At 38.5% G+C, this 22931-nt stretch overlaps 2 protein-coding genes and 3 non-coding genes across 15 annotated transcripts in view; 4 read left to right on the top strand and 1 right to left on the bottom strand.

Moving 5' to 3' along the window:
• The first annotated feature begins 1730 nt into the window (after positions 1-1730).
• Positions 1731-1871, top strand: LOC135791444 (U4 spliceosomal RNA). Its single transcript, XR_010548046.1, has one exon. It is a non-coding gene; the product is annotated as a U4 spliceosomal RNA (small nuclear RNA).
• A 277-nt stretch (positions 1872-2148) lies between these two features.
• Positions 2149-3925, bottom strand: fsd (transmembrane protein fates-shifted). Its single transcript, XM_065301797.1, has 3 exons — positions 3736-3925; positions 2730-3519; positions 2149-2662 (listed from the first exon to the last, which is right to left on the bottom strand). The coding sequence occupies exons 1-3, from the start codon at positions 3782-3784 to the stop codon at positions 2428-2430; spliced, it is 1074 nt and encodes a 357-aa protein (XP_065157869.1). The 5' UTR covers positions 3785-3925; the 3' UTR covers positions 2149-2427.
• Positions 3926-4196: 271 nt separating this feature from the next.
• The window catches only part of Liprin-alpha (PTPRF interacting protein alpha), a 53050-nt gene continuing 34315 nt past the window's right edge, over positions 4197-22931 (top strand). For 10 of the 11 annotated variants that reach the window (XM_065301793.1, XM_065301795.1, XM_065301786.1 and 7 more), the window contains exon 1: positions 21421-22432. In XM_065301793.1, the coding sequence (XP_065157865.1) occupies positions 21752-22432 (681 nt within the window). In that variant the 5' untranslated portion in view covers positions 21421-21751. Of the gene's footprint in view, positions 4905-21420; positions 22433-22931 lie in introns of those variants that run through there. The other variant, XM_065301796.1, reaches the window with a different exon arrangement.
• TRNAA-AGC (transfer RNA alanine (anticodon AGC)) lies at positions 18122-18194 on the top strand. The gene has a single exon. It is a non-coding gene; the product is annotated as a tRNA-Ala (tRNA).
• Positions 18411-18483, top strand: TRNAA-AGC (transfer RNA alanine (anticodon AGC)). The gene has a single exon. It is a non-coding gene; the product is annotated as a tRNA-Ala (tRNA).

Genomic DNA, 22931 nt, shown 5'->3' with positions numbered 1-22931 from the left:
GCGGTGCCAATCGATAATCGCCCCTTTTGCATGAGGATGTGGATGCTGCGCTGGCGGCACGCAATGATGACGAGTAGATAATGCGATTTATTTGAAATCGTGGGCACGTGCTCTTCCCTGGAGTCGACTTTTTATAAACTTATTTATCACCTTCCGACACCGCCATGTTGAATATGGTAACAAGATGGTAACCAGCTTGCCGCCCGCGAACGTGATTTACGCGTTTCGATGGATTTCTGCTTGGGGAAGCGTTTAATAAGTAGTTAACAGGTGCAAACATAACTGTAACCTATTGCCAGTACTCGTAGAAGTCTATAATATAAAAATGCATCGCAAAATGTGTTGGTAAGCGCATAACTCAACAACGCTTAGATCAATTTGGCCAATTCTTTTTTAAAATGTTCGTTAAAGTCCAAGGATGGTTTTTACGGCGAGAAAAATTGAATAATTGCCGGGAAAACCCTAAAAAGCCTTTTTCTATAGGATAAAAGTTGGCATTGTGATTCAATCATAGTTATAGTTAAATAGTTGCATCCGAGATGGCGCGCTGAAGTGTATTATTAGCAATTCTTTATATAATTAACTAGCTTTAACCCGCGGCTTCGCTCACGAATATCTAAAATAATGAAGTTGCTTCCGTACGCGTCTGTAGTCACAGAAGAAGTAACAATGAAGTAGAATGGCGGGAAGTTTAAAATGGCTGAAAGTATAGTCTATGGAAGTATAGTGTACAGTCTCCATAGTGTAGTCAATTGGATTTGATGTTGACGTAGCTGTCGGTAATACAGTGTGATAATACAGTGTGATGGTACTATAGTACTTAGGTTTGAGCTTCATTGCTGGAATGCTAGATGGCGTTAAAGTAGTCAAATAGCCAGATGCAGAGGTATTATTGGCTAAACAATTTCTTTATTTTATTTAAAAAATAATTTTTTTTATTAAATAAAAAGTAGCCTATAACCATTCGGGGACCACTAAGATTATGTGTACAAATTTTCATGATGATCGGTTAAGTAGTTTTTGCGTGAAAGTGTAACAAACATCAGGACATTCGCATTTATAATATTAGTAAGGAGTAAAAACGAATTACATTTTTATTAAACACTACCGAGACGCAGTCGCGTGCAAAACTAGTTCGAAATATATTTTCTTGTAGCAATTTTTAAGTCAAACAAAAAAATAATAAAAAAATTGAAATTTTAGAAAAATTTTAGAAATCGCGGACGAAAACTAGTGTACAATAAACGAAATAAAATCACAATGTATTTCTGCAGAGCAGAATTCGCGGAAATATGACAACGACGTGAATTAACTTCAATTTTTTGTAACTCGTTCGTTTTGTGATAAAACTCGTGAGTTGAGAGTACAAGTAGGAAGTGCAAACGAAATTATGTGCGATTAAGTTTTCTTATTGTCCTGCCACTTCTTTCTTCTGTTATACTCTTGATTTTCCAATTTTTGCCATGGCGATTGTGCTGCTCGTCCGGTTTCAAGTGTTTGCAATGGAAAAAGTCATAATATTGACTTTGCTGTCTTCATTGATGGACGCTGGGTGCTCGAAAGAGTTAGTTCTACTTTTTATGATTACGTGACTTGTACTATGACGATATTTTACAAAAAAAAATATGATTATGTGATGAATTTTTAGAAATGTAGATGGCAGTTATAATTATTCTCTCGGAGAAAACTTGTGTTATGGGAATAAGAAGGGTCAGGTACAGGTAGTCGTTAGCTTTGCGCAGAGGCGATATCGTAACCAATGAGGTTTATCCGAGGTGCGATTATTGCTAGTTGAAAACTTTAACCAATACCCCGCCATGAGGCTGTGAAATACCAGCCGCTACGGCAATTTTTGGGAGCCCTTGAAAGGGGGCATAATTATATCTAAACAAAAATATTCTTTGTATTTTAAGCAATAAAACTCAAAATTATTTAATTTTATCTTGAATTATTCACTGTTTTCGTAAATTTTCGAGTTTTATTTCGTAATTATTGCAGAAATATGTCGTTTTCTTGCTTTTTTACGATGTTTGTTGAAGATGTTCATTCAAAATTAAGTTTTGTCATGTTTAACCCAAAATAACTGATCAAATATTCACTGATGATATTAATCCACGTCTTACAAGTCAAACAAACCCAAAAGACACGTTTCTAAGCAAAATTGGTCATAATTTTTATTTGAAATAAGAATGCATCCCATAATAGTAATAAAATAGTAACAAGAATATTTTTACAAATAAACCCCGAAATAAACCTCTAAACTATTTAACATAGCATAAGCATAAAAATTATTGTACAACCTTGATTATAATGTAATAATCATATTAATATCCCACAAATATTTTGATTTTGAGTTAAATTTGTATCTGGTTCCATCTCAAAACACTTAATTTTATCGACATGTAATTTTCTAGTTAATATTTATTCTTAATATTCAATTTCTTTCAAGTTTTGATTTACCAACAGGTTCAGATTGTAGTTATGCGGATACAATGGGTGCCACCAGTCCAAAATACGCACATTTATTACCGGATCCAAAAGAATACAGACTGTTCCTTCAGTTGTGGACTTTCCATGCATCAAATTGGTGTTGAATATTAGCTGTACACGATTGTGACGAAAACCTTGCGATAGTGTCACACCAACAGATGTAAGAAATAACCTAAAATAATACAAACAAGTTAAGTATTACCATGATAATGCAAAACTTATAATAATTAAGTACATACCCTTGCACAGAAAGTACCGGAATGAAACTCAAACATGTAATCTGCAGAACTCTACAGTTTTCTTCAACGTTCGCAGCGACATCTTCCAACAATTCAATCAAATCCACACGTTTTTCATCCCGATTCGATATTAAATGCGGTGGATACACCATTTCTTTGAGTTTAAAATAATACACCCAATGATTTTTGAATTTCACATGCCACATCAACGTGCACATACGTTTGGTCAACACATCCGGATGCTCTTCAGTCTTGATGACTTTCAACTGATTCACAAACAGCGGATACGTATAATATAAAGATTTGATAACGAGCATTCGGATGCCATACAACCGAAACATACAATCTGGCTGTAGTCTTCTTGGTAATTCGACTGTTTTCTTATAATATCGTTTATATAATGAGAACCAAAACTTGCCGGTGTTTGTTATGCTGTAAGAAGTGCGGCAGATGCGCGCAAAAGTACCAATGTCTTCCGGTTTGATATATTCTGATATTAGGAACCAGATATCGACAGGATAGTCTTTGCCAGTGTCAATTGTTGATTCAGTGACATCTGTTGTGTTTAAATTGACTTTCTTAACCTTTTTAAGTACGTAAATTACTTCACCATCTTCATTTTCTTGCTTAATGTAGTCGTAATCATCTAATTCTTGGTCATCCCATGATTTTGATTGAGTTTGAGTTTCGTGATCTTCTAGTTGCTTGATGATGGTCGTGACGCTGGTACTGGACTTCTTAGGCCGATGCTTAGGAGCTGAAGAATTCGCGAAGTCGTTGATCGTGACATCTAAAAATTTAGATTTTTATTTGTAAAATTAAGAAAAATGAAATTTACACTATAAAATTACTTTTGTATGGTGTAAATGTGTATGTTATATTGATATTTGTTTAAAATCATGTTCTAAAAGCACGTTTTCATGTTTAAAATTGCTTTTTTTTAATGGTGATTGTGAAATGTTGACAAAGAAAACAAAAGACGGTCGATTGTGCTAACGATACTCACCCCCAAGAGTTTTCGTTTGCCCTTTGCGGGGCTTTTTCTGCTTGGACATGTTTTAGATGACCAGTGCCCCTTCGTCAAATACTTGAACGGATGCATTTTGTTGTTTTATCGAGTATAGAACGATTTAACAAATTCTGAGCACCACCACTATCAATTGCCATGATGGACTGAAGTGGAGAAACAGGGCAAACATATGTTTTCAATGTCAGCGGGCTACCAACCTAACACGGTTAATTTTTGAATTTTTCTGCACAATTTTTATGTTTTCTGCAGTATAAATGTTGATTGTAGGTAAAGAAATTATTTATTTGTATAAATACGGTATAGTTTGATGTTTTATTCATGTTTTTAGTTAGTTTTTCATGTTTGTCAGTTGAAATTATTTGAAGTTTGAGATTGGTAGTGGCAGTTGTGGCGTGCGTTTACAGAAACCTGTACCGCTGCGTTACCGACGCGGCGACATTGACATATATTCCAAAATGGCTGTCCGGCTCGTCGGGGGACGACAGTATCGCGGCGTTTAACTGTGTGCGGCGTGTGATTCGTAGGTGTGTCGGTGCTCATCGCCAGGACTAGAATGTCGATAATGACGAAGAAGGACCTGTTATCAATTAAAGCGTGCACGTGCCATTCGCTCGCGGCGACCGCGGCGCGCCTCAGTTGACTCGCTCGCTGCCGGCACGGGGCAGTTCATCCTCGGTGTGCGCGAACCGTCCGCGTCCGCGGGCACGCCGTGTGTTGATATCGATACGCCGTCGGCGGAGAGGGCGGAAAGGCGCCGCCGCTTCGATCCGGCCGCCCGCTGGGCCCACCAGCGTCGTCCTCGCCGTCGTGATGCCCGACCGGCGGCGATAGCGCGCGTGTATATTCGGCGTTCAACGACGTCTTCGGGGCCCGGGCGGTAGCCGCCGCCGGCCGTCATGTGGAACATGATGTGCGACGTGATGCCGACCATCTCGGAGGACAGCATCAGCCAGCGCAGCTCGCAGTTCTCCGCTGAGGATGGCAACTTCGAGCAGCTGATGGTATCCATGCTCGATGAGCGCGATAAGCTCATGGACAGTCTGCGCGAGACGCAGGAGCGCCTCGGTGATACCGACATCAAGCTGCAGGAGGTCGAGAAGGAACGCGATGCTCTTCTTCGGCAGATTGCTGCGAATCTACCTCAGGTAACCTACTCCCACATAACAACTCATTACATTTTGTATTTTAGGTGCGAAATCGACAAAAAACCAAAGAAAATCTCAACTTTCGACAAAAAACACGATTTCCCAAGTTTTGTGTTAATAACTCTTAAATATTCAACCGGATTTAAGTAAATACAGACATTATTGACCACCATACAAATTTTCATGGTGATTTATGAAGAATTAGAAAAGTTATTAACAAAAAACTGTAAATCAGTCGATTCATTATCTGATTTGGTGTTTATTTATTCAACTTTGGCTCGCAGCGCAATTGTTTGCACGTTTAATCCATCGGACTGTTTGTTGTTTGTCGTTCTCGGGTTTTCGCACGCAAATATTGCCGATATCGCGCTGTTGGCTAGGCGTGGTGGTTTGTTTCTTCATCATAATGACATGAAATAATGCAATAATGTTGAAATCGAAAGCGTTTACAGACACACAGAGTGAGTGGGCCGGTCGTAATGCGCGCAATGCGTTTCTATCTCGTGGGTTATTAATGCACTTGCACTTTTCATTCCGTCCAGCGCAACCCAGGCGCGTTTTGTCATCAATTAATAATTAATTAACGACGTTGGCATGTTAGAAATGTGAGTGTGGGTGTATGAGATGATCCCACGCTTCAATTGTTTTATTACACGCGTTGATGAGTTTTTTTTTGAGTAATGATTGATTGATTGATGTGATTATAAAAATGAAATGATTTATTTTATTTTATTTTTTTCGGTTGAGTTGAATATGTTTGTGGTTTGGCGATGTCTTGCGTCTCTTGCGTGTTTTCTTTGCACCGGCGCCTCCACCACGCGCGTTTGCCGGCGCTTGTGTGTGTGTGTTTGTGACTGGTGGCGGCGGCGCGCACACACCGCCGCGCCTCTTCGCCTGTGTGGGTGCGCGCGTGTCCTCGAGAGCTTTATTGATTGTTCCCGGTCTACTCTCGCGTCCGACTCGCCTGTCATTATACGGCCGCTCGTATTTCGCGTAAAGTTCATTCATATCGCGCGCGCAGCGCGCGCACACACACACACGGCGGAGGAGGCAAATGCGCGAATCTCTCTCCGCGACGTGCGGCTTCATTAGCTATTTATTGTAATCTCCACCGCGCACGCAGATTTATTTTGGGTTGGGAATTTAATTGGTAATTTTTGATGGGCATTATTGCCTCTGTCAATAGATGGAAATTAAATTGAGATTTAATTTAATAACGAGGGATACGCGATGGATATCTATCTGTAGATATATATTGGAAGTCTTGAAGATGGGTGGATGAAATTGAAAATGGGTTTCTATGTCAAACGTTCGCGCCGCTGTTGGCATAATTTAATCGAATCCGGGGGTCGGATATTGGCATTCCTGCATTGGTATTATGCGCGACGTGCTCGCGCTCATCTCGGCGGACGTCAAGCGGAAATCATATCGAAGTATAATTCACATTTACACCACGATAGGGTGGTGTAAGAAATATTAGTGCTTTGGAGGGAGTCTAACTAACGCGCGTGGGAAAATTTGATAGTTTTGTTTATTTATTAATTACTTTTAAAGTAATAAGAGTAGAGTTATGGTTTTTGCTCGCAATATATTTAAAATTAAATTATTTATCATATTAAACAAAGATTTTATTGATTGGAGTATTATACACAAAGTTATAAACAATCAAAGTTAGGTTTAGCTTAGGTTTAGATTTTTTTGTGGAATTGAGATAAATGGTCTTGTATCTTGTGATAACATAGTGTTATCAATACAATTTTTGAGGATAATATTTGACAGTTAATACTCAATACATTTTTGAAGAAATCAATGATTTAAGTTAATTAGTTTACAAGTAATTAAAATTTTTGTTTAAAAATGAATGGGTTTTTAGGTAAAACGACAGAGGAAGTGAGATAGTTTCAGTTATTTATTAATTACCACGAAATTAAATGCGAAGTAATTATTACTTATTTCTTAAAATGTTTAGCATTAAATTCTCTATGAAATGACATAAAAATTTTGTTGCTAGGATTTCTACTTCAAAAGTTATGAACAATTCAAGTTTATTTTGTTTAAATTACGAACATTGACTTAAATTGTCTTGTAGCAGTTGATTACAAGATGTTATCTAAGTAATCTTGACCGTTTTTGGTTCAGTAGTTAATATTAAACGAATTATTGAAGAAATCATTGAAATACGTCAGCTGGTTTTTACGTAATTAGAGTTTTTCTTTTAAAATACGCGCTGTTACTTGAAAATGTCTCTTGAACTGCAATTGTTCCAATTAATAGTTAATTACTCCGATTGCTATAGCGCAGCAATAATGATTTATTTAGTATATATTTAGCACTAAATTCTTCATCGAAGTACGCGGACTTTTTGTTGATCAGCTTATAACGAAAAAAGTTATACACAATTAAAATTGATTTAGTAAAAATTCACGAAAGCTACTTAACTTCTCTTGTTACTTATTCTTAGAAACTGCTAACGATGACATATTTACATTTCAAGATTCAGTATTTAAATCTAAATATAGTTTTAAAGACGTTTTTAACATAAATTTATTATCTTGAAAGATATAACAAGTTTTACATGAAATTACACAAAATATGATTCATTTTGATTAAAACCGACATCTTTTATTATCATTTGATTATTCCAAATTACGTGTTGTCTATGATTAATCAAATTAAATGCATACATGCACGAGTGTCGCGAATGGCGCGAGTTTATCGCCTAGCAGATAAATGTGCGGCGAGTAACAAGCTGTCGCTCGTTACACTCGTGACACCCTGGGTGGGTGGGTGGATGTCGTTCGTTGCGTATGGCGAACGCGTGTGCACGCGCACAATTGCACTCGTACTCGCGTGTAAATTGTAATTTACGTGTGGCGCACAAGACGCGGGTTTGTCGTCTCTCGTTCAGGCCGCGCGCGCTCACTCCGTTCATTAATCGTCGCTCCCATGCGATTGTTATTTATTTCGTATGAATGGGCTTTTTTCCCAGCAAAATCGAGTTGGTGAACCATTTTACTTACGTTTTACTATTACCAAAGTCACGTTCATGCATAAAATCTTATATTACACGCTTTGTTGTGGATTGTGGATTTTCTCATAAATCATTTTCAGATTTTACTTTTTATTTTGATAAAATGTAGTGTTATTTAAGAGTTTCTTGTTTTTTCGACTTATTATGAGTTAAATCTGATATTAAATTTATGAATTTTTATTTAAAAGCGTGGGAAATGCTAATAATATTAATTTAGTTTATCTTTGATTCAATTATTTAGCTATAACTATGATTGAATCTCAATAACAATTTAAATCTCTAATTTACACCCTGTATGTCATAATTTTTGATATTTTAATAATTATTCTTTTATTCCACGCCTAGACGTATGTAATAAATCATAGATCATCAAAATCTGTTCAGTCGTTCTTGAGTTATAAGTGTTGTAACTAACATTTTCTTATATTTTGTGGTTAAAAGTAGTCTATTTACTTTTCCATGATCAAAAGTATCTTTATACAAAATTTTATCAAAATCCGTTCAATGATTTTCGTATAAAAGCTTAACAAACATACAATTTCACATTTTACTTAATATAACTGTGCATATAATTGTATAACTCATACGCCTGCACACAAGAACTTCTCCTCGTCTCCTCTTAGTGATCGCTGGTTGTGTCGCTGTAAGATATGTGATTATCCGCCCTCTTGATATCTAGCTAACGTCGTCGTGCGTCTTGACAATCTAGGACTAGGATGTACGACGTCTTGCTTTTCCTTTTTCTTCTTCCGCACACACACACACACACTCTTTCCGCCGCTGCGGCCGTTGCTTTTCGAGGATTTATATCTCGACTGTCTTGGCTGTCTGCAAAGCTTTGCGAGCTGTGTGTGGGCGTGCGGCGTTGCGCAATCGTTACACGCGCGGACACAAATCCGCGCGCGTCGAGTGTGTCGCATGTGTATACCATGGCGAAATCAGCCATCAAGCAGTCCTCAAATACCCAACTCTGCAAATAACGGATAAAGAATATTTGTTGTAGCATTCAAATAAACATACTTTTATACTCGTATCTTAAGTAGGTAATAGGTACCGGTATTATATGTTTATTTTTAGTATCGTGTAATGAATTGAAAATAATGCTGTGCACTTTGAGAACTTCTTTCTGCGGAAAGATTTACGAGCCGACGAGAGTCTTAAAAACGCGCGCGCGGTGCTCGCATGTCGCCGATCATAAATCAAATAACAGCAATTTGATCTTAATGCAAGTTGCGGGCGCGCTTGATGAATTGCATTTCCGCGTCTCGGCATCAACTCGATTCGTAGGCGTTTATTACGTGTACTCTACTCCTACATTTACTTTTCTTAGCCATAGCCATAGAAAGGTAAAATAAGTAAAAGAAAAGAAACATAAAAAATCTTTTTTTTTCGCGTTCATTCAGAAGCTATAAGTAGTATGGCACAGTAAAGCAGAAGCAAAAACCGCCCCTCTATAACACTGGCGGTGGTGACGAAATTGCCCTCATGAACATGAACGCGAACATCAAACGCGGCTCTGCACACTTGTGGCAGAGCAGCGGGAAGGGCGAAGGGCGAAGGCTACTTGTCGTAAGAAGAAGATCCCCGGGGTTGACGGCGACGGCGGGATAAACTCAAACTCGCTGTGTGTGTGTGGCGCCCGCGTGTTTAAGCAGATATGCGCGGTGTCGGTGCCTTTGGGGTTTTTAATGGGTGCGCGTCGCGTTTTATGCGCCCTGCCTGCTTCCACAAAAGAATCACAGCGCCGGCAGTGGTATCAAATGTAAATTGAACCACAGAGCAGCGGCGCGCCAGAGCGCGCGTAATGCGACACGGGCGCGGTGGTGCGCACTACGGATGTATAAAGGAACAATTAGAATGGAATGAAAATTCCATGCGACCGTTTTACGATTGTTGCTTTTATCAACAGGTGCAGGGTGCACACTAGCGGATAGTAATTAGTTATTTTATGCGTAAAACGCAGCCAGGCTTTTTAAAAATAATTTTATATAGGTATAAACATTTTATGTTAGTTACATCAGTTATAACTCAAGAACTACTGGACAGATTTTGATTATCTAGGATTTATTGGATGCATTTGGGTATAGAATAAAATAATAATTATTAAAATATTGAAATTTTTTATATATAGGGTGTTAAATATGGGTTGAAAGTTAATATTTAGATTTTATGATAGTTATAGTTAAATAATTCCATCAGAGATGGCGTTAAACCGCATGAACATTATTTTTATTTAATTAAAAAAATAGAATTCTGATTTTTTTTGGTTAAATAGAAACATTTTACGTTTTTAACAAGAAAATAACGATTAATTACATTTTTACTAAAAATACGCGTGTAAAACTTAGTATATTATAATAGATTAATATTTTATGAAGTAAATTTTCTTAAATGTAAAGTTTTTGGGGTCAGCGCACCCTTGTTATATCGACCCTCAGCTACTTTACAACAGCTTAGCACAACTTCCAAAGGCCTAAACACATTTAAAGTGGAAATGGAAATTATACTTTGAAATTTTTACACTTTAGAAATTTTATAAATATAATAAAACTTTTTCTCTTCACTTTTTTTTTCTTTTCTGTGCGTACATACAAGTTGAAGGACAATGGCAGTCAAGAGCACTCATTCCGCTCTCTCCCTTGATACTCACTTACACTATACACTTATATCCTGCTTGTGCTTCTGGTACATGAGCAATTTAAAAGTCAAGGGGCAATGTGTGCAGGCTAGGAAAGATGCCGAAGGACGTGTGTAATCATTGCCCGCGCGCGAACACTGCGTCCGTTCAGAAATAGCCCCGGCGGAAAGCCGACGACGAATACAACACGTGTTTTCTATTTGTAAACAGTGCAGCAAACATTCATACATACATATATGCACGTGGAAAACAAGCGCGTGTGATTTGCGTGTGCATGCATGTGGAGGAGTCATTACAGCGTCAATTATTTACGATTACTCATCGTAAAGTTTTGTAGTTTATTAGGAAATTAGATAATTCAAGCGAAATTATGTTTTTCGAAATGATTGTTTGCGAAGTTTTGAGAATTTGAGTAAGATTACACAAGGGTGAGAGGGTTTAATTGGTCGTAAAAGGAGAAAAGTCTTTTAATGCGCTTTTCTAACTTGACAAATCAAAATTTTATTAAAATATTAAATTTTTCAATATTTTTATATTTTCTGCAATAATTCCACGAAATTTTTATTTTTTACTTTTGCTCTCGACTTCGTCCCGCTAGTTTTTAATAAAAATGTAATTTGTTTTTACTCTCTTGTTCTAAAAACAGTATGTGCCAATTCTGTCAAGAAGATTCGCAATTTTATTTTAAACAAATTAATTATATAAAGAATTGCTAATAATGCACTTCAGCGCGCCATCTCGGATTCACCTATTTAACTATAACTATGATTGAATCTCTTAATGCCAACTTTTATCCTATAGAAAAGGGCTGTTTTTAGGGGTTTCCCGGCAATTATTCGAATTTTTCTCGCTGTAAAAACCATCATTGAACTTTAACCAACATTTAAAAAAAGAATTAGCCCAATTGGTCTAAGCGTTGTTGAGTTATGCGCTTACCAACAGATTTTGCGATTCATTTTTATATTATAGATTATTTTGCTTGTATTCACGTGTACCGTTTCTATCGAAGTAAAGATTTAGCCGTAGCTGCTGGTGAAGAATGAGATAACAAAAACGTAGCGAACGAAATGCGAAACACGGCGCGTTTTTTATTTCGCTTTTTCTTTCGCGTTGCCGAAGAGAAAAACTCGCGCGTCGATCGAACGCTTTTTCGTTAATAATTCGGTGGGGAGCGCGCGCACACCAACGCAAGCCCTCAATTATAACACTTTTTTTTCCTCTGGCTAGTCGATGCAAAATGTGCCAATGAAACGGAAGACTTTTTTCCATACACAAGAGATGAAAATCCATCGACTGTGTGCAAATTGCACTCGGGGGAGATAAAAAACGAAAATAAACGCTGATGCAATTATAGATTATGATGTGCTCAATAAGTTATCTTTTGGGGAATTTCCAGTTGTTTGTTTATGTTTAAATTGCGGAAATTATGTTCGAAAGGATTATTTAGAAGGTGATATCATAGAAACTGGGATTTTCTGGTTTTTATTTTTTATGTTTTTGTATTTTTAGCGTTGATATGTGTTTGTTGCGCCACCCGGCGTTCACTACACGAAGCACAGCGCGGAGACGGTTTTCTACTGTCTCTGCGGCCAGTGCACGGCTTTGCTTTCAGTTGAAATTTATAGATGGCCGCACTATATCCGTTTTGATATATAAAACACAAAATATTTCATTATATCACCTCATATAATATTTATTTTTATTTTATTCATTATGTCGGGTAATAATATATTTTTAATGTCTACTCGTGAATATTCCTGATTGTAGTACTGCCTCGTTTAATGACTGCATTTATTTCGTGTTTTCTGGTCTTTTGTTTCATTTTTATCTGCTGTTTTACACCGGTAATGTTAATGTCTGCCGGCTTGACTGTTTGACGTCGAATTTTGCCTCTCGGTGCACAGAGATCGAGCGCGCAGCTGGACGTCGTCCGCATTCGCCGCATTTATGATTTCCCAAATGAAAAATTCATCCTGCACGGGCGTATAAATTTGGATGTTTAGAAAATTTTATTTTACGCTTTGTTTATTCTATATATTCTACATATTCAACTTTCCACTGCTCCACTGCAGGCATTGTGAGTGATGTAATGAGTTTCTTTTTTCGGCTAGTTGCGGAAAATTTAATTGTTTCACGCTTTTTATGTTCCAACACATTACGTGAATATTAATTCAGATTAATTGCACTTTTATTATTATTATTATTTGAATTGAAAGTCCTTGTACTTATCCTAATAGTTGGATAAGTCTATGAACCGCAAAGACACTCAAAGTCTTTAGCCAGTTGGGCTAACATTCGAATGGCGTGGTTAATATTTTCGGGTGCGCGCGCCTGAAATTGGCCGCACTTGAGTGCATCTGCGGTCGCAATAAATTTCGCACAAACACGTCCTTAAAGTGGCTTTAAATCGCGCCGGGGCAACTGTCTCTCAATCTTCCTTATTTTATTAGCGCATAAGCATAATTTTCATCGAGTTAATTTATTCCTATGACGCTTTAAAACTCTTGAATTTATTTATCACATTTACTACAGCGCAGCGTAGCATCTTGAAATAAATTTCGCGCAGGTGCCGATTTATTTTATTTCGAGTGTCTAAATTTTATTTGAAATAAAAGCTTTTATCCGGTCGTAAATTCTTATTTATTTCTTTGTTACAGGTGAGTTGTTATGTCCTGTAAGGAGTCCACTAGGACCCCGAGTTGTTTTGCTGGCCATAAGGTAGGAGGTTTATTTTCTTGAGTTGAAATTTTGTTTGAAACTATCTTGCAAGTGAAAAAATAGGAAAAAATAATTTTTTTCTACTTTCACCTTTAAAATGCCAGTTTTTCTAAGGTTTTGAGGCATAGAAAGTGGTACGGATGGCCACAGTCGTGACTAAAGTACTTTAGTCCCGGGTTTTAGTCACGGGGTGGAGCTTGCGCCTGCGCGTTTGTCAAACAAAAATTCAAAAACAAAAACCTCAACTTGAAAATAAAGTAGAAGTAGAAAAAATAGCGTAAGCATCACGTGGCTAAACGTTATTAAACACTCGATTGATTAAACGCTTGCCACACTCGCTTTTAATCAATCTCGTGACAAAAACTCTCGTTTATCCACTTGATATTTAATATACTAAAAGAATTTATCTGAAGAATAACAATATAGGGGGAAGTCCCGTAACGCCGGACGGCACCTAGCACCGGACACTCGTACTATTTAAGCTAGTTTAAATCTTTTCATTTCAAAAAACAAGTGAAAGGGGCGCGGGGGGCACACAGGTACAGGATCACTCGTCGTGGCTCGCCAGTAACGCACACGGCCACGGCGGGGGCAGCCGTTTGCTGTTTCAGGCGCAAAATCACGACGTCACCTAAATATCAATGTATGTAATTCTAGTATATTTATGCATTTTCATTTGAGTGGTATTCAAAGATACAAGTAGTACTTGATTGTTATCCGTAAAATGGTAGAATATTATTAGATTTTTTAAACAATTTTAGTAGGTACCACCAAATGAACGAAAATGTCTGTCCCTTAGCACCGGACACTAAGTTGTCCCTTAGCGCCGGACAGTAAACATATTGATATTTCTTGTGAGAGAGAGAGAGAGAGTGAGGAGATGGCTATGTTGCAGTCAATGAATACATTTAGTAAATGTATACATTTACTAGTCAATGCATACATTCGCTAAAATTCGTAGTTAAAGTATTCATTGTAACTGAAATGAACACATTAGCTAGTGGATGTATGCATTCACGGGCTGCTTCTAGTCAGTGAGTTAAATCCGTTGATTAAATCGTTAAATTCTATCACCCCACCCCCCACCGCCCCATAAATAATACCAAACAAGGTAGCCTACCTAACCATATGACATATTTGAAATGTCCGGCGAGGGGGGTATGGCACAAATATGTGTCCGGTACTAGGTTCCACTTTTTAAAACTATACTTTTTATTACCAAAGTTTGATTGATAGTATTAATTATTTTTTAACAGAGGTTGCATTTTTGTTATTTTAATTTGATTTCTAACTTTGTTATCTACTATATGTCATAATTTAATTAACATTTCTTCAAATATTTTTTGATTTATTTATAAATAACCTTAGGTGTCCGCCACTAGGGGACTTCCCCCTACTTATGATAGTGTATTTGTATTTTATGCACTATGTTTTATTGAATAATACAGCAGAAAGAGAATGATTGATGGGAATTTAATGGAAATGTTGACGCGTTCAAGTAGATTCAAGATGCGTCTGCCGATAAACTAATAATGGCTAAACTTGTTGTTCAGAAATCAGCAATATTTTACCTAAAAATGTAGAAATTTTCTGATAAAATATCTTGTCTTTCCTGAGTCTTTCCGGAGTTTTAAATTTTCTATTTATAATAAGATCAGATAAATCGCCGTCTCATCTTGCCTCGTCTCGGGATTGGCATCCCCGCGAGTCGTGAAAAATATAATGGGCTTGCACTTTTTGCGCTGCGCATTTATCAAGATTTGCCGAAAGGACGAAAGGTGATTTGCGCGCGCTCGGTGCGCGATTCGACGTGTCGCGCGTCTGTTCCCGATGGCTGGCCGCCGTCCCCGACCGCTCGCAACAACCAGAGTGAGTTTCCTTGCGGCGGCAAGTCTATATCAAGTCACCGGAGGACGTTGGCATTTACATCGCAATCCTTTTCTCCTCCTCGGACGAAACCAACCACATCTCGTGGTTTAGTCTTTTAGACTTATACAGAGTGTTACATAAATTTATCCAACAAAGTTTTACATGTAATATGAATGTCTTCGCTGTTTTTGTGCAAATTGAAGCACCCAATAGGTTTTTGTTAAATGCCAACTTCACCCTGCCATTATTTTTCCTCCGCAGGCTATTTATGCGAGAAGAAACATTGCGACAGGTTACGCACTTTGTGGAAAAACTTTGGCAGGTCTCAGAATTAACATAAAAACTTAATTTCGGTTTCGCTATTTGTCAAAAACGGACGCAAGGGTAAAGGTTGACCTTGTTTAACATTGCGTAATTTACGCGGCTCTGCGGTTGAAGTTTCGCTCGTTAATTATAAATTTGCAAAGTTATGCGCTTAAACTGACGTGTAATTAGCGCATTACACAAAACGGCATACAAAAGTTTGTTTGTTTATCGACACCTTTAACCGCCAGCGCGTGATTTTTTCGCCAAACTTTCACTTTAAACGCTTTGTTTAGGTCTCGATGCATTTCTTTGATGGACAGCTTCAATATCCGAGTGGATTTCGTATAATGGCAAACGATAAAGTTTTATGCCTCCAATCGCGATTGGAATCATTGTAATAGTAATACATTGTGATATTTCAGTCTTTCAATCAATTATTTGTGCTTCTTTTGCTTTATTCTTTGCTTTATCAAAAAAATGCAAATTGCTGATGACACTCTGCTTCATTACTCCACTCGAATGCCTATCGTAAAATCAAAATGTCGAGGCTTGTCTGCGTTAACCCCTTTAATAACTCCATCGTATAGCAATATTATTCATCTTGTCTTGTCTCTTCTTTCGCGCGCTGCAGAGACAAATGAATCGCGTGCACGACTAAAAGTTTTAATGAATTTATCCGCGCGCGCTCTCAGATGTGTCGGAGGGTTTGAGCGTGATTGAATGTTGTCTCTGCGGATCCCGATGGCTTTTGACTGAGAGCACAATGCGATTAGGCGACGAACGAAGCCGCTTAACGACTCTTAAACGTTCGACTCCAGTCAGCATCACCATGGTTGACGTACAACCACCGAAAACCGGAAAAGTTGATTTTAAATTTTAAGTCGCATTTTAAGTCGCACGAATGTTTACCTTACCTACTTATGCGTTTTGGTTTTATGTGCACTGTGAAGAGAAGAAGATATTTAATTATGATAATGGACGATTCTTAATTAAGTTCGCTTCAATGTAACCCTTGGGTTGTGCACGACTCGCAGTTGTTTAGTTAGTATCGAGTCAAAGAAATTTAATTAAATGCTCGCATTGAGACTCAACCAGCGTTAATAGGATCATGACAATAATGGAAATTAGTCGGGTTTTAAAAGGCAAAAGTAGTTGTGCTGCAGTGTATTTTATTTATTTTTTATTTTAGAATATAATTAAATTTATAATTGGATATAAAAAAATTTATCGATGAAAAATGCTTGGGCCATTGTGTTCCCGGAGAGAAAAACATGAAAAATCGTTAAAAATCAATCAAACGCCTCGAAATGGCTGCGTATTGTATAAATTGGCATCGTTTAAGTTCAACGCCTGGGTTTTCTACCCCCTTTCGCTCTGCACCCGCCCCCGCTTACACAATTAGTATAGGAATAGCTGAAAAAAGCTTTCTCGTTCGCAGCGAGCGCGAAAAAGTGTTAATGCCTTCAGAGTTCAGAGTTGGGACTCTTCGAAGCGTGTCGCTGGATTTTTCCTCTCGACGCTTTGCTTCTTTAGGTTTTTTTTTTATATTTTAGCTTTTTTTCGGTAATGGTACAATGTTGACGTAACGAAAATACATATTTTCAATTGTTGGATTAATTTTTTTCACGGCTCATTATATTTCGTAGGCTTTTGAGGATTTGCAGCTAATGAAGTTTTTTTCTGTTTCATTATTGCATTCATTAGTGTTCAGGGAAGAAAAATGACTGCAAAGGGAGTGAAGATGGGAATTTTTTGACAGGTCAATGCTCCACGGTGTAAAAACACCGGTTTTTTTGTTTCTAAAAATTAAATAATATTTTATACGCATGAGAGGACACACAACACAGACTATGTTTAAATGTAAATATTGTCGATGTATGAGTGCGCCGAATTTAATTACAATTTTCGGGTTTTGTGTATGGGTATGGGTGTGGGGATTTAATATTTGCGTGATATTGCAATATCTGGTTGTTTTAATTTAAATTGCAAACAATTCGCGGAATATATATTTTTCTCTGTGTTTGCAAAACGTGTGTGGATTTTGTAACGAGAATTTATCACGCGTTAAAAATGATTTTTGAGTAATTCACATTGTTAAACTGATGAAAAGTACACCGTTAATAAATCTTAATTAACCGACGGGCTTTTTATTTGTTGGTTGCGCTGCTGTCGGTATGAGTAATATGCAAAAAATGCAATAACACGCTCAATTCATATCCCGAATTCCCTTTGGCGTAGTGACAAGCAGGCGTTTCTTTTTTTTTCTGCTGCCGGGGGGTTTTGGGCGAGGAGGGATGCGTAAATGGATTAACGCATTGTCGGGTCTGTTTGGAATTCAATTGAACACCGCTCACCTGTGTTTATAATCAAACAGAGCCGGACGCGTTCAATCAACCGACGCACTTCGCGTGCGGCGTGCATTAATCGTGTTTGTTTACCGGTGGGCGAGTTTTGACATTTTTTCGGTTTGGTTTGGTTCTCGATTGGCAGAGTTTGTGAGGTGTATTATTTGACTTGAATGTCGAAACTGGTTTTTGAGTTTATGGAGTGAGTAAATCGACGTTGTGACATTGAAATTTTATGTAAATTGTGTAATAGTTTAAAAGTAGGCCGAAAATAACGCGATCTCAGAGATCACTACTTGTATAAGTATCAGGGGGCGTAGCTCAGATGGTAGAGCGCTCGCTTAGCATGCGAGAGGTACCGGGATCGATACCCGGCGCCTCCAAAGTTTTTCGTGTTTTTCATAGAGAAAAATTAATTATTTCAATTTTTTCGAGAAAAATCAACAAATTTTGCAGTTAAAACCCTGCTAGGTAGGACCAATTGATGTAGAATGTAGTTAAACTTTATATTTCGCTATTATTGTGGTTTTGATCGCTTAAAAAGTGAAAGTAGTCCAATTATTTAAACAACTCGATGACCACAACATCTTAAGATATCAGGGGGCGTAGCTCAGATGGGAGAGCGCTCGCTTAGCATGCGAGAGGTACCGGGATCGATACCCGGCGCCTCCAAATCCTTTTTAGAAATAATTTACAGTATAAATTTTAAAATTTCAGTGTGGATGATACAAAGTACTAAAGCGCCTCTCTATAAACATTTTCGTGTTTTCGCACGACACATTTCCGCTCGCATTGTGCTCGTGCTCATGTATTCATTTGTTCATCGCACACATGAGTGAACGGCTTTAGTTACAGCCCCGCCGGCAGCGGCGGCACCTACTCTGGCCGCTTTGCGCCCGCTTTAAATTTAATCCGTGACTGATTGATATCGGTTTTGCATCCCTCGTCTGCAAACGCACCCGGCCTTTGTCCCTCTGCGGAAAATAGTGCTAAATAGTGTCGAGATAAAGTTAAACTCACGCGCTACACACGCGTTTGTATTAATAATAAACTTAACTCCACCACACGCACGCATTTTCGGATAATAAATTTCACGGATTTTCCCTGCGGGCTGTTGTAAATTTCAAATGTATTCACATGTCAAAAGAATAATTGCAAAACAAGCGAAATTTCAATTTCTACTTCTCGAGCAGTGTTTTCGAATTGCAATTGGTTTTCTTTTTTCTTTTACGGCGGTATTGTCAAAGTTTAATTTCCCACGAAGGGGGACCAGGAAAAAGAAAAAATGAGAGTTGAATAGTTACGAGTGCGGTACTGAAATTGCTAGTATGAGTAGGTGTAGTAGGTTCTGTATTTCGGCATGCCAGCAGCGACAAAAGCTATGATATCGCTGCGAATGCTGGTGCGAGCCGGGTTACATGCCCCGCTTAATCAAGAGCATGCCTGAATAATTGGCCATATCTCATATCACCTTCTCACACCATCCGCGCCGCCATCATTGCGCCCATCTCTATGTACCTATGTACTATCTACTGCTATCCTGTGCAAATATTGTCATGAGAGGGATGCAAAACGTGTTGCAACATTTTTCGGTGGCACGGGGTTATCTCGCTTGATAGGACCGGTAAAAAATACGAAAATACAAAATGTTTTACGCACGGAGGATTTTTGGGAGTTTTCTAAAATCTACAATTTCAATATTTACATTATGATTAATTTATTTGAATAAAAAAAAAGCTTTTTTTTTTTACAAAAACTCGAGAAATATTGAACCGATTTGATTGATTTTTGTTTTAAAATATTTGTACAAATCTTAAGAAGGTTCAAGTGATGAAAAAAAATTGAAGAAAATCTAAGGAAATTAGTTAAAATAACAATTTTACGTTAAAAAAATTAATATCTAATATTTTTCGATTTGTTTCGAATTGAAGTTTAGTAAATTGATGTTAAACTGCATCCAGCACTGCCCAGTACTATTGATCTCTGGAGAAAACTATAAATTCCTCCAAGCACGTCCATTCCTCACAATTTACACCTCGGATAACATGGCAGTGAAGAGTGGGAAGCAGAAGAAAACTCATGAAAATTTAATGCAATTAAATTCGTTGCGTTTATTTTTGCGCGCGCGCTTGTAGATTCCATATTCAATATTCGTGATTCCATTTCGTCGTAGAGGTACCTATATTGTGTATTGTGTTGTGTGATCATCGATTCAGATTCTCATTTTGCTTTTATTCATCTTCTTACCCGTGGATATAACTTTATGTAAATATGCAGTACATTCGCATCGGATCGGATCCGCTGTATATCTGTGTATCTGTATATACATCGCGCGCGTTTTTGATCGCCCCTGCTTTCGCAAAATGTTTTGCTATTCAGTGTTCCGTTTTGCGCGGAATCCACATTGTCTTATTTTCTTATTCTCTTATTCCCATTTCCGGTGTTCCACGCGTGCCGCTGTCGGGGTAGCGCCAGTACGGGAATAGTTTCGGTAAGGCGCTTTTCGTGTCTCTATCTAGACATCTATCTGTGCATCAACGCCGGGGATATTTACACAATGTTGTACGTTTGCTTCGGCATTGCTCGGCACAATATGGAAATTATTCTCGTGAATATTTTGGTTATGTGCGCGTAATGGTAATAATCCCAACTAGGTGGACCAAATCCTAAGGTTGGCATTGAATATTTTCCTAGAATGGCAACATTGTTACCGGAAATTATAGGAAATTGCATTCCACGACTGTCAATTCAAGAAAAATACAGTATTTAAAAGAGAAATATTTTATTTTTTATTTTTTTGTATAAACAGATATTACTTTTGTCATTATATATTTTTTTCTCTGCGCGTTTATGGATGGAGGATGCAGCATCCATAAAAACATGTTAATTATCTGGAAACATTAGGGGGTTAGTTACCCTCGGCGTTATAGTTGGCGCGGCGGCTGCGTACACACAATATTACTTATGTACGTATATTACTTCCACGCGCCGCCGAAATAAATTCGCTTTTATTAGACCCGCTCCGGCGTTGTCATCGCTTCGGGAGGTGGTTGTTTGGGCGAATGGTCGCGACAATTCGACATTATGAACCACCCTCGGCGGAAGATGATGATGATGTGGCATAAAAAGTCTTTGCCCACCATAGGACATACCGCATTCTTTTCTTTTTTTTGCTCTCCAGATGCTTGAATTGTAGATATTGGACATTCTTGCGGCATTTTTATTAGTTTCTTGTGTCTTGCTGGTCACAAGTGTTTAGGCCCTTTAGGGTTTGATGTCTTAAATTTAATGAAATGTTAAAAATTATGTTTGGGAACACGCATGAATGAGTTATAATGTTTTGTTGGTAATGGTGGAAAACCAGACGATGTGCAATGTTTTGCTCGTTTCTGACCGGCCGGCTGGTGGTGGGTTTTTGCATAGTTGAAAATTTTCGTCGTGCATTATGCGTTATGGTGTTGATCATGAAACGAGATGCGAGGTGAAACGCATTCCGCCGCTTTTGCCGCCGCCTCCACCTCTATGCATCGCAGCAGCCGCCGCCGCCGCCAGTGGTGGGGGGATCGGACGGCGGCGCGGCGTCCAGACGCTCTTTCAGTAAGCTAGCAGCGCGGTCCCGACGCGGTGGTGTGTTATATCCCGGTCTGTGTCTTTCCGGTGTGCGTAAATTGTCTGCCGCCGCCGCCGCCGGTGTGTAAACAAAAGAAAATAAAACTCAACTGTGACTACAAACTATAAAGTTGAACGAGTGCACGAGAGTCAGAGTTCACATAACTTCTTGTCGCACTGGCTTAGAATTTAATCTTATCTTGTTTATGAAAGTTTTGCGGCTATAAATTTAAATATAAACATTATCTGTGTTCATCCAGTGTGTGAGTCAGTGCAGTTTTAGTTGATAGTCATAATAATGTGATTTATAAAGAAGAATTAACTCAAAACAATGCAAAACGGCCCTAATAGCGTGTTTTTTGCCATTGGCAACACACCCAACCCTCTGGCACACAATGGATTTAACAACGGAAACGCCGGCAACAATATCAATAATAACAACATCAACCACAACCACATTGTAAATGGAGCCGGGGGTGTTGGCGGCGGCGGTGGTGCCGGTGGCGTGCCGCCCGCATTACCGACGGTGCCGCACGGCCCGCTGCCGCGCAACGTGCAGCGCAACAACAACCACAATGCGCAGAACCATCTCAATGGCAATCCCACCAATCTGATGCCACACATGCCCAATTTACCCAATGGTAATCCGCCGGCGACGCCGAAACCGATCCAGAATGGCAATGCTAATACTGTGGTGGTTACCAATGGGCATGGTGTGCCAAATGGGAATGCAAACCGTCCGCAGGTGGTTGTAAATGGTAACGAACCTGTTGGTATTACCAATACTGGTATCAGTAATACCAAGGTGTTACCATCGCCTATTTTGACGAATGCTAACTGTAATGTGGATAATTTGGCGAACATAACGAATTTCGCAAATATTGCTGATTTGGCCAAGCTGACGGCGAATAATGGGAATAATGGATATAGACTGTTGTCTGCGCAAGGCATGGAGACACTGCAGGCGTTCCTGAGGGAACACGGGAATGATTGCATCAGGCAGTTTGTTAAGGTTGGTCATGGTTAGCAGAAAAAAAAAGTGTGATATTAAATTTTAGACAATGCCGGTTTTAATCAGACTCACCAAAAATGTAAAACAAAGTTTGCTCTTGTGCTTTTATTCAAAATCGTATTCATCCGGCGCACTGCGGCGGCCGAGGCAGCATTATATGCTATTTTTATTTTTGACAATAATTTATGTCCCTTTTCGCACATCCTGGCGCGTTGCTCAGGCACAAAACAGCGCATTCCTGTTTTCTACACGTTGTCCTCATTTTTTCAAATCATTTTTCATTAAAATTCAGCGAATATTTTATTATTAAACACCCTGTATATTTTTTGAGGTGCAAAAAATTTGCGTGTTGTGATATTAGTAAAAATGCGAGTCGAAAGTTTAAATTATGTGCGTCTCACGCACGTCGCCCCCCACAAGTGGGAATTGAAAAGACGTACATGCCTCACGCACACAGTGGTTGCGTTTTGCTTGGGGGCGGGCGGGATGGTAAGACGTG

Source organism: Atheta coriaria, unplaced genomic scaffold, assembly GCF_025399875.1.
Source record: "Atheta coriaria isolate IRGN ID8LTWV9N9 unplaced genomic scaffold, Caltech_Dcor_3.1 hic_scaffold_4_pilon, whole genome shotgun sequence".
NCBI classification, from domain to species: domain Eukaryota; kingdom Metazoa; phylum Arthropoda; class Insecta; order Coleoptera; family Staphylinidae; genus Dalotia; species Dalotia coriaria.
This window is presented reverse-complemented; position numbering and strand designations above follow the sequence as displayed.

What these genes read in the sequence shown, in the direction of transcription:
- fsd (XM_065301797.1), bottom strand. Translation starts at nt 3,784, where the DNA reads ATGTCCAAGCAGAAAAAGCCCCGCAAAGGGCAAACGAAAACTCTTGGG. An exon ending in GCAAACGAAAACTCTTGGGG is followed by an intron (nt 3,520 to 3,735) that starts GTGAGTATCGTT and finishes CTAAATTTTTAG; the next exon opens with ATGTCACGATCAACGACTTC. An exon ending in CCGGTACTTTCTGTGCAAGG is followed by an intron (nt 2,663 to 2,729) that starts GTATGTACTTAA and finishes GTATTATTTTAG; the next exon opens with GTTATTTCTTACATCTGTTG.